Source organism: Magallana gigas, chromosome 4 (genome assembly GCF_963853765.1).
Source record: "Magallana gigas chromosome 4, xbMagGiga1.1, whole genome shotgun sequence".
Taxonomy (NCBI): domain Eukaryota; kingdom Metazoa; phylum Mollusca; class Bivalvia; order Ostreida; family Ostreidae; genus Magallana; species Magallana gigas.
This window is the reverse complement of record NC_088856.1, coordinates 2,487,368-2,499,442: the sequence shown is the minus strand read 5'-3', so window position 1 is coordinate 2,499,442 and position 12,075 is coordinate 2,487,368. Positions and strand designations below refer to the sequence as shown.

Below are 12,075 nucleotides of genomic sequence, written 5' to 3'. Positions count from 1 at the left end.
TATAAAAACTGAATAATAAATATTATAAAAAAAAAAAAAAAAAAAAAAGAAGATACATTTCACAGTTTGTTGGACCAAGAGTTTTGTCTTCAGCTACAAGTAATGATACGCCTGGCTCTGCACGTATTTACGAGATAGGCACAGTCAAGCGAGCCCGTTTTTCCAGCAAGAAAACTTCATTTAAATAAAGCACTGGGTTGGTTGCAACTTGCAAGTTTCCACTATAAAAATATTAAACATTTCTCAAATTTAGCACAACGAACAAAGTACCCTAATGGTAAACATTTGTCAATAAAAATCATGTCCTGTATCTTAAAACTCATCATCAGACTTGTGAATCAGTAGCAATTTTTAAGGCTCTTTAAATTTCAAGACAGAAAATTAGTGCCCCTGGACACTGATTAGCTAACATTCATCAAAAGAACATTTAGTTGAACACAAACATTTGTCAATAAGGTCATTAACACTATATCCAGATGGGTATGATAGGTGTTGTGTAAGCAAAATTAGGGCTTTTTATGGTATTATGCCGACATATGACAAAAACCCTGTAATAATTCAAAAGGTGCAAGTTGATCAAGATAGTGAGTGATTTATTTACTGAAGTTAAGAAAATGCTGCTAAAGTCTAAATTAGTGGATTGGATGGGAGCTCTGGTCGCTGAGGTAGCTAGGGCAAGTCTAACAATGGTAACTGAAATTGACTGCAATTTAGGCAATTGAGGACGTCATGATGTTGAAACACTGTTTGGCCTGCAAGATGAATCAATACCTAAACTGCGTTTGCACTCGATATAGGGGTGATTTAACAAACACAAAAGGTTCCTCTGTTTCTATTGACATACACATTTATTGCATTGACCTTTATAATTTAATTCATAACATCTAAGGGGGTGGTCTTTGCCCAGCCAAAGAACTGTACATGTATATATACAAAAGCACAATTCTTGGTCAACAACAGCAACTGACATATTTGGATTACATTCTTTTTTCAAACGGAATTGTATGTCATGATCTCTTTAGCCGAGAGTTTTTGCGTGACTAGGCTCTAGTTTGATAGTATGCCACGATGCATAGAAAATGTGATCATCATTAGGATCAGAATCATTATTACGATCGACAGAAAGTCCCAAGTTGTCATATTCGCCGTTAGCTTTTTACAGCCTAAGATTCTTTGAAACATTGAGATCAAGGTCATAGTGGTCATTAAACACAAACACAAAATATTTGACTTACGGCTAGTGTATGTAAAATATTACTGCATAGGTACTCTGAAGATGCACAATGGCTCACATGAGGTTGTGGGGCCATTGCCCTATCATACATGGCAATCACTGGCCGGGTCACCTCATTTAACTGTTCTCCGTTTTAGCGTTGCATGTGATGAGGCTTCTCGGCTTCTTCTCTTTGGCATAGTTTTGAGTTTTTGAAGAAAGACTGATACAAGTACATGTATATTACAACATCACGAGTTTGGCTAATAGCCTATAAAATGTGATACTAATTGTATGGCTAAAAGCAGAAAGCACCCGATTATTACTATTGCATCATTAGTAATAGGATATATGCTTAAATTTATAAATGTAATTATTTCCTATTATTAATGAATTTAACTGTGAATGGTTTCATCGTATCATGTAATGATCAAAATTTTCTAAGGAATACAACTCATCTAGTATTTGTCATGCGCACCTTACTTTTCCCTGGGTTGCTAACATTTTTTTAGTCCAGCATGTTATGGAAATTGACACGGGCTCAAGATGTTGACTTATGGTGCAGTGGCCAAGATGCATCTAGTTTGAAACATGTATGAATAGGTCATAGTTCGAAATTCAAACATATCTAGCAAGCAACATCCCACCATTTTAGAAAATAATTATATGTTGTTAATGCAGTTCATAATCTGAACGGGATTATGATTTATTACTGATGTAACATGCCCATCTCTCCTTTACTAACTTACTTCTAGTAAGATGAAAAAATTATAAAAATATTGATCTCTTTCTTGTCAAGGTGACATGAACACCTCGTTTTGCAGGAAAAAAGTTAAGCTCTACATTCCGTGTAAAAAACCAAATGTCATTTCTCTGATGAAGCATTATCAAAACAAAGCAACAAAAGATTAAGTAAGATTTTAATGAAGTATGATAGATAAATAATTATCAAACTTAGCTTGCAATGGGGAAGAAATAAACATACACTTATATGATACATTTTCCCATAGCAAACAAAGATACATATAAGCAAATTATTTTTTGAATTCCAAAACTAAATATGTACACAAAAAAGTAACATAGCTTTTTCAAAAGGAAAGTATTCGTCTTTAGAAAATTTTGGATTGTGGTTTCTAAAACAAATGTCACAAATTGTTTTACTGCAGAAAAAAGGGAATAATGTAAATCATTAAAACTACAAACTTATTACATTGTGTTATATTTCCTGATAATACATAAATTTAAATTCAATACAGTTAAAAGTGCACAAATTATGGAATATAAAACTCAGCAACTTGATATACAGGTACACAGATAAGAAGGTAAATGCATAATACAGAAGTAGAGTGCAAACTGACACAGCAAACTGACAAAAAACTATTTACATACTGTAAATTCCTAATTAACGCAAGGAATTAATATCCGCGTAAAATCGCGAGAAGCCCGTCTCGCGAATTTTAAAATCTCGCTTTTAATTTTTGAACATATGTTAACTACATGAAACTATGATAAAATTTCGACATTCGCGATTTTATGTTCTTGTGATTTGATAGAAAACCGTTGAATCGTGGAATTAAGTACTCGCGTAAAATGAGGAATCTACTGTAGATAAGAAAGCTGTTTTACCATTATATGCGCATACACGGGGAATAATTGCGAGGAATAAAAATATTCATATACGTTTTTAATCTATGATAAAACATTCTTTATTGTATTACTCAGGGAGACATAACTAGACGATGTTTTTCGTGGATTTTAGAGACTCCTTCAAATTATAATAAAAATCAAGTTGTATGAGATAAGTCTTCCCGTCATGATGTGGCCACTATCAGTAATAAATATCTTATTGTGTCCTCATATAACATATTTGTACATTATATCAAAGTTAAATTTATTTAAAGGCATAGTTTTGCGAGAAAAATCATGTGTTCTCAAAAATTTATTAACCAAAACATTAACGTTTAAAGGACTGGATTAAGTTTTGAATACTTATACGAAAAACAAGGGTAAAGAGTATCAAGTTAGACTATATTTCAGTTCAGAATTCCAAATTATGTCATATACACCCTACACCATTGGCATTAAATTAACAGATCTGGTAAAATTTGTATTGCTGCCAATAACCTTAAATATGTTGTTTATGAATATTTAAAAAAAATCATCTATTACATAAACATATGCATGTATTCAAATATTAATTAATTTCAACCAGGCATGTGAACATATTTAGTTATTCAAATAGTCTTTTCATATACATGTTAAGCAAAAAAAGTGGATTTCCTTTAAGGTTAAAATTAAAAGATTAAAAGATTAAAAATGCTAATAAAAAGTTTAATAAAAATAATTGCAGATAAAATAATGTTTATATTTGATATATAACTGAAAAAGTCATTGACATGGAATTATTTCCGTTTAACAAGGCTATATCAGAAATTGCACGATCAAAAACTCTTTCTCTGTTTTTGCAACTATTTAATTTGTTATTGTTTAAACACAAATATGATTTTTATTCTTATGTGAAATAAAATTCACTGCGTAACTTAGGAGTATGACATCAAACATCTAAACAACTTCTACTTAATTTGATAAATCAGCTTTAGGCAGACATTTCTAAAGGTCAGCGGCAAAGATCTTTACCTTACTTGATATTTTTAACAAATTACATGTTTATATAACCAATGTTACTGAACCAGCTAAACTTATCAACAAAATCGCATACTATGCTTTTAACTCAACCAGATTTTCAAAATATTTTATAGTTATAATTTATAATATTTTTTAAAAGTAACGAAAAGTTGCATACTATGCTTAAAACAACCAAAAAAAAAATATTCTCCACTAAAATATAACTTGATTGCTAAGTGTGTCTCTGAATTTAGGAAATAATGTAATAAGATTACAAAGAATGGATGTGTTAACATGCCTCCAATATCAATGATCCACGTTGCTTTCCATAGCAGGGGCGTTCGTAGGATCCATGATTAACGGCCGCCGCTGGGGGTCAGTCTGATTGCCTTGTTCTTAAACTGCAATAACATTCTAGATAAAAGAAGAACAAATTTGTTGAGATATGCCATCCATCCAACCATTTCCCATTATCTTTTTTGTTGATTATTTTCAATCAAGTTTTATAACGCTACACGAATCTATACACAGTGTTACGTACCATTTTGGTCCCTATTTGTGTTGTTCTGTTGATTTTGTATGCAGATGTAGTAGACACCCCCGACAAGTAGAACGACAAGGATGAAAACGTTTATAATGGAGAAAGACATGTTGACTGTGTCCATCGTATAAGAACCTGAAAGGGATATTGTGTTCTGTTGAAAGAAGTGAAAGAACCCAGAAAAAAGAGGAACTTGATAGGTAATATGATCACAAAACAAACAGTGTCATGTTCTGGTTATCATATCTATTTATTTTTAAAATAGCAGTGTGTTAAAAGAAATCTATATTTCGAATTGATTTAATGTATTATTTTCAGAACTTTCAGCAATTTTTTAAAATTTTGCATAATTTATATTCAGCCAATAATTAATCTTAGTTGTAACACGCCATTTAAATGTCTGCAATTTCATTTGTACAATAAAGTGTTATTTTAAAATTTCTATATGGTTGTTTCTATAATTAATAGCAGAGAATTAAATCAATATGACTGAATTCAATAGCTACCAAATTTACACGAGTATAAACAAGATAAGTACAGTTTATGATTTTTATGAATCGCTTTGCTGTTTACAATGCATAAACTTCCCTGATGCGTAATACGTTTTTTTACATTTGGAACCTATTGAAATCATTTCTTTATTAAGAACCCTATAAAATCGCTGTATTTGTCGCATTAAACGCTTTGCTTATTGGTGATATTGGAAAAAATAGGTAATTTTTCGGTATGACAAGCTGCATAAATCAACTATGCGATATATAATCTATTGCTATTAAATTTAAACTTTAATAAGAGCAGAATATTTTTAACAATGCTTGTATATAAAGGATTCACAGCTGCGATAATATATTTAAAAAAAACAACATTTAGGAAGAGGCAAACATGGACTTTTTTTAAAGTCTTATGAAAATATGTTGATGACGTTGACAAAATCCGAACATTCCTAAGGTTCGAATTGATTCCAACAATGTAAATTATTATTAACCAGTTATAAACCGCCATTTCATGCTTTAGGGGGAAGGGGTAAAGTGGAGGAAGTACAAGACTAAAACATTTTTACTTTTAAGGATTTTAGAGTCTAAAGAATTGCTGTCAGTTGACATCAGCGTAATCAGATGCATTTTTGTTTTACTCTCAAAAATCAGTATATTCTATAAAGAGCTAAAGAACCGATTGTTGTGTGACATAATGAGCTGTCAAGTAAGTTCATGTAGTCCGATACCTTGAGTTTAAATGTTGTGTATGTGAGTTTAACCCCCGCTCCTACACACAAGCTCCATGATCCCATTGCTCAAATAAGTTTAAAATAGAAACTATTTTTTCTTCTTGTCTGATTTATTTTTCTGGCTCTTTTCTTCTTTTCTTTCTGATTGGTATAGCCTACATTACATGCCGAGCACGTCTTTGCATCGACAAATTGTTTACAAACTAAACTAAACTATGATATAAATAGTTTAAAAAATATCTTGGACAGTTGAAGAAAGTGGAGAGTTCTATGAAATTTGTTCGTTTGACTTTAGGTGAATCATTTAGAGAAATATTATAACTGATGTAGAAATTGGCAAAGAGACATAATCCTTTCTTCCTCAAAACATTCGTTTAATGCGGTCAAAATACATGTACTTTTGACATTGAAATAAACTGTACACCAAAACATAAAATTTTATTGTCAAAAAAGAGAGCATGTATTTGTCTTTTGTGTGATTTAAGTTGTCAGGGTTATTTTGAAAGTGTTGATAAGTTGATTTTGACAGATTTAGGCAGCAAGAACCACACCACGCGGAAGGCATTATATAACTTTGTTATAGTGTTAGAATAAACGTTTTTAGGAAAATATGCCATGATGTTATATTGATAGTGATAATACAAAGAGAAATTGATTGTACATAAAATGTTTTTTGAAATAAACATTATTGTTGCCATGGCTACTTGCATGTCATTGTATCGTTGTTTGAAAACGAAGTGATTGTAACAGTTGCTAGAGACACACACAAAAAAAGTAAAGTTCTGATATGTTTTGTCAACAGTTTCGTTAAGACTATTAACGATGATTTTCTTTAGAAATAAGATACTACGAACTCAACCAGTATTTAAATATGATATAAAACATACATTCACATATTGGCTGATCAGAACATTTCGGTTTAAGAACAAACTTAAAGTCATAGACGTTGCCAGGTTTCTCTTCATTAGTCCATTTCTTGGCATATCCTTCATCTTCTACAACTAGTATATCTAACCTTCCTCCTTCAAAGCAGGTCTCAGTAAACTTGGCCTGACCAAATTTTAGTAACACCTTAAAAATAACAAAACACAAAACTCTATAAAAATCAAGATGAAGTTGAGATTTATTTTGCAAATATAAAGAAAAATAAACAACAAGAGCTGGCGTGATATGTATCTTGGGGCCAAGGAAGATTTAATAAATGTTGATTAACCTAAATTCAAAATATTTAATTGGATGCTCAAAACAAAAGATTTTGTACTTATAATTGAGTGGATATTGTGACGTCAAAATATATGGTTCCATGTTGCGTTGTCATGTTCATTAAACACGGCTGTCGTAGAAATATTTCAAAAAAGTGAAACTGTTGTTTCCTAGGATATGCTAATAAAATACAGTAATTTGGTTTAAAAAAATCGAAAATTCCAAAATCAAATTATAGTTATATTGTATGTTTTATGGCTAAACATTCACAAACTTAAAGTTGGTTTATTTTTTATTGGTGACGAATGAATTTATTTTGAAATAAATGTTCTCTGAATATCAAACGTTCTAAAAATCTAATGCAGTTTGTCTAATTAAGAGTGGTATTTACTCAGGGTTTGAGTTCTCAAATTCCGATTGTTATAAAGTTCAATGTAATGAGTAAAATCTGTTCTAAACACAAAAAGTATTTATGAAATGAATTATTATTGACAAAACATTCAATAGTTTTACTTAATTATGAAATTAGGCTCAAACAAAAATTGACTTTTAGTCAAACAGAGGAAATTCGAACTAAATTTTGCAGATTTTGTTTTCTGCTAAAAGTTTTTTGGCAGTAGTCTAATATTAAAAGTTAGGATTTTATATTTAAGTGTATGTAATTTTGCATATTTTCCGTTAGTTTTACCTCACTTATTCATAAAAATAATCTTATGGCACGAATAATAATAATATTGAAAATGCTTAAAAACGATAAAAGACACCATATCTCAAAATTTTGATCATTGACCTCATATAAATTTTATGCCAACAGAATAAGGTCAATATAAGTAGTTCAATACCATAATTTTTTTTGTATTATCATCATTCAATTTTTTGTAAAATTGAATCAAAAATGGGAAGGGATTTGAAAAATGATAGAGGAAATTCGGATTGAATTATAAAATTATAAAATTTATGCTGAAATCTTAATGTTGTGTACTTATTTAGTGCCACTTCCATTCATAAAGTGTATCTTATTTTTTAAAGTATTTAATTATTTGTAATATTTTTTTAATTAAGAAAATCTCAATGGTAGTGTAAAATTTTATGGGATTTTTCTTGATTTTTCAATAAATATTCAATGTCCATTAACTCAAAAACTAGGTCATTGACCTACTTTTCTGAAAGTGAAAATAACAATACAAGCAAAGGTCTATAACACACAGTAGATGGTTTTTCATTTTCATCAGTGGATTTTTTTTCATTCTGAGTAAACGTCATCCTTAAGTCCTCAGTGTGTTATTGACATGAAACAAGGAAGTCAGTGATACATTTTTTTAAAGAAGGCTTTAAAGTAAAACCGTTAAAAGTTTTGTGTTCAAATATGTAAACTTTTTGTATATACATAAACGAATTTATGCTGAAACCGAAGTAAATTCTTTAATATTGATTTCAAGATAAAAAAAACAAAACCCCAGAGGCTACAGGTTATGTTTCAAACATATCAAATGTTGAGAGTTGCGTGCATAGACATATGGAATGAAATGTTTAGAGAATGCATTTTTTTTTTTTTTTTATAATTTTTCTCTAGAAAAACCTTCCACAAGTAAGAAAAATAGTTTCCCATAAAATTCTCCTGTTTATTGTTTTTAGATTTTATTCTATTAATGGGGTTTTTAGAACAGTATAAAAAATATGTGCACCCACTACATGTATTATGCATTTAGAATATGAAAAATCACATTTACTTGTCTTGTCGTCTTGGTGATTGATTTCTACTTAACTTTAAAATAATTAAGAACGATGCAATGATATTGACCTCTGGTTGTGACCCGAGACCTTGACCTTTGCTAAACATCACAAACACATCTGGTTTAATTGAATTTCGCTAGGAGCTTTTGGATTGTTTTAAGTTGCAAATAGAAATGACGTTACACTTATGAAGGAGATTTTTTTCTTATCGAAATAACGTTTCCTTTCGGATTGCTTGATATTTAAAACAATGCCAAGGACAAAATTGAAAGCAAATTTAAAGTGAGTACAATCTCCTGTAAAATAAAAACCATTGCAAACACCAATATTCAAAATGCCCTGGCTGAGTTTTCAGTGATCATTTTGTCTATGATAAGCATATCAATTAGAAAACTGAGAAAATTTCACGTTATTTTTTTCGTTATTTTTAAATTATTCTATTGATCAGGGTAAACATTTAGAAGTTTTGTTGAGTGTAGATTGATATTTGTTCTAAAGAAAAGGATCATATGCGCAGTAAATTTGAAAAGTGACGAGTAAAATATCTTTAATGTATAGAACAAGTATTTTGACAAAGCATTAAATCATAAAGGAATAATAAACAAATGCATAAATCATTTTTATACGTTTGCGCGCTTAACAGTGAATCAATTTCACAAAAAATGTTAGGGTCATTTTGCTTTTACAAAATATTGGCGCTCCAAAGAGAAATATCCCTTATGGAAGCATTACATCAATCCTTATCTAAATGCAAAATTGCAAGTATTGATTGATTATTGATTGAAAATTTTAAAAGAAAGTTGGTAGCGATAATATAGAAAACAACCCTTTATTCCATTTTTTAAATATTAAAATTTTAGTGAAGTGCTTTGTACAATATCTGATATGCTTCAGAGACAGCCTCCTATATACTTTTTTTATGTACAGCGAATAGTATTTTCATTCATTGAGGTTCTTACTAAAATTGTCTTTATATATTTAAAGTCAAACATGTTTGAAATGAAATATGGGCTATTAGATTTATATTTTCAAGCACTTAATTAAATGTCAGACTTACGCTTTCTGCTTCACCAGTGAAAGTGATAGTCATGACATCAGCGACCAGGTTCAATTTTGTTTCTTCTTCTAAAATAACGCATATTTTGCACGTTAACTTGCAGGTCTGGCCAATCACTAAGGTGGCAAAGCAATTGCCGCCTGCGTCTCCCTTTGAAACCAGCTCATGATTGTATCCATTTACAGGCAACAAGACATTGCGACCACAAATACTCTGAAAGGATGGCCCTTTTTCCATGGAATCTATCAATGTCGTAAAGTCAATAAACATTTTAATATAGATATGTTAACACTGTAAACAAGGACAAAATGTTTTGTAAAGGTTTATTGTGAAAAATAGATGAAAGATTATTATTTATTTCATATTGAAGGACTCCAAAATGAATGGAACTCTTAAGTCCGATGGTCACGCCAAAGTTCGATGGAGTAAGACGCTAAAGTACAATGGTTCGCCTGCAGTCGCAAAAGAAGGATGGTATGACACGCTAAAGTCTGATAGTTGTAATTAGACTATAGGCACATATAATGTTACCCGTATGCATATAGTCCGTCTGTTCTTTTCACAATAAACTATAGTAGACTTATTTTAGAATAACATACATTCAAATTGAATTAAGAATAAATAGTAAGCTTATTGCAATAGCTTTTTTAAACTAGACAGCCCAAGTTCTATACATGTATCTTAGATATGATAGTCATAGACTATGATAGAGCACATTTTTTTAAAGTAAACAAGTTTTTTGACACATTTTCACGTTTTCGTTTTCGCAGTCCTCCACTTAAATACTTTTCGTTATACTTATTATAAATGTTCCACCTATAATTTACAGGGTTTTTTGCACTTGCTTCAAGTAGACACGGCAGCTCAGATGGCGTGATCATCGAACTTTGAAGTCTTACATATATGATGTAACATTAACTTGTCAGTTTATATTTACATTATTTTTTTCATCAATTTTACAACTATTTTCTTTTAAACACAGCATTAGAACGTGAAATCCTGGTAATATAAAAAATAAAACGTCATTTTAAAAATGTATAACCTTCAATGTTCTTATTCGAACAATAAGACTTAATCATGAAATCATAACTATACTTCTTCACCGAGAATTTTGTGTAGTGTTTTACATTTTAATTTAGTTGTTATTGTTACTTACAGGTCATGTTCTTCGGCGTTGTGAATGCTGCATAGAACGGAACAGTAATCATTACTAACACGAAAGGTAGGTAACTGATCATGTTGACTGTATTACTTTTCTAAAGAAAAGAAAATGGACATGTTTGCCATAAGTTAATTCAAATCTCATTAATAAAGATATTTAATGATATGCAATATAGTGTTCAAGGCACAAAAACGTAATGATCTAACATTTTAACAAAACCTAATGGCTTCAACTGAATTCAGTCCTTTTGCAATATAATTGGTTTTCGTACTGTGATGCAAAAAATGTAGCTTTACATTAGCCTAAGATAATTAGCTTTCTCTTAAACCACTTTGCCGACATTGAGGCCATAGTATATTTGCAATTTCAAACGATATACTACGGCCTCAATGCAGTGTTAAGGATTGCCTGCCCGTTTCTTACATTATCTGAATATTTTTTAAAGCATTTTTTTCTATCAACATGAATCATATTTTAATCGTTAGTTTTTTACAATAGTTCAGATTTTCATTAATTTGATTTTTGTGATATTTGATAGGAAGTATTTAATATTTAATTACAGACATTATTTAATGTACAGCTTTCCTGAAGTAGTTATAAAAACCCTGATTTTGTTAAAAAGGTGTCCAAAAAATCAAACACCATTTTGTTTAAACGACATTATTTTTTCACAAAGTTACATTCATTGGAAAGATGAGCGTTGGTTTAAATGTCTACTTTACAAAACGGACAGGAAGAATGCTGAATAATAATATGTTAAACGGATAGTGATGAATTGGTATTGTTATAGCAAGAATGCTTAGAGGCTATGGAATCAGCACTTATAATGAACAAAGAACAGTGTGCGGGATAATTATGCTAGTGCTTAGGTGACATTTCTGCACCCTTCTAAGATGCAGTTTTGTAAATAATTTACAATCATTTATTTCTGGCCACATTGGCATTGACATAATTATTTAGCACAGTACTAAAGATAGATATTTGTAGAACGTTTATATTTCAAACCATTCTGTAAACTTATCTAATTATTCTGTCTATCTTTTAATGATTTCACTGTTTTTGTTTTGTTTTATTTGTTACATTCTAAAAGACCTTTTCATGCTTTAAAAATAGTTAAATAGAGATTAAATGTTAGTTCAGACTCTAAGCTCATATTTAACATACTGAATGATAATTTTGCTATTTTGGTCCAGTATATTCAAATGACTTGATTCCATATATTTGTCATTAAATTGCTGACACTCTTCTAAACTAAGGGAATTCAATTGCCTATTAAACATAGATTTTTTTAAACTTATTTAAGAATAATTTGATA

At 30.2% G+C, this 12,075-nt stretch overlaps 1 protein-coding gene across 1 annotated transcript; it reads right to left on the bottom strand.

Moving 5' to 3' along the window:
* Nucleotides 1-4,371: 4,371 nt before the first annotated feature.
* LOC136274702 (uncharacterized) lies at nt 4,372-10,850 on the bottom strand. Its single transcript, XM_066082187.1, has 4 exons — nt 10,755-10,850; nt 9,599-9,840; nt 6,492-6,675; nt 4,372-4,514 (listed from the first exon to the last, which is right to left on the bottom strand). Exons 1-4 carry the CDS (start codon nt 10,834-10,836, stop codon nt 4,372-4,374), a joined length of 651 nt encoding a protein of 216 aa, XP_065938259.1. The 5' UTR covers nt 10,837-10,850.
* Between the last annotated feature and the right edge of the window lie 1,225 nt (nt 10,851-12,075).

What these genes read in the sequence shown, in the direction of transcription:
- LOC136274702 (XM_066082187.1), bottom strand. Translation starts at nt 10,836, where the DNA reads ATGATCAGTTACCTACCTTTCGTGTTAGTAATGATTACTGTTCCGTTC. An exon ending in AACGCCGAAGAACATGACCT is followed by an intron (nt 9,841 to 10,754) that starts GTAAGTAACAAT and finishes CGACATTGATAG; the next exon opens with ATTCCATGGAAAAAGGGCCA. An exon ending in TGATCAGCCAATATGTGAAT is followed by an intron (nt 4,515 to 6,491) that starts GTATGTTTTATA and finishes TATCCCTTTCAG; the next exon opens with GTTCTTATACGATGGACACA.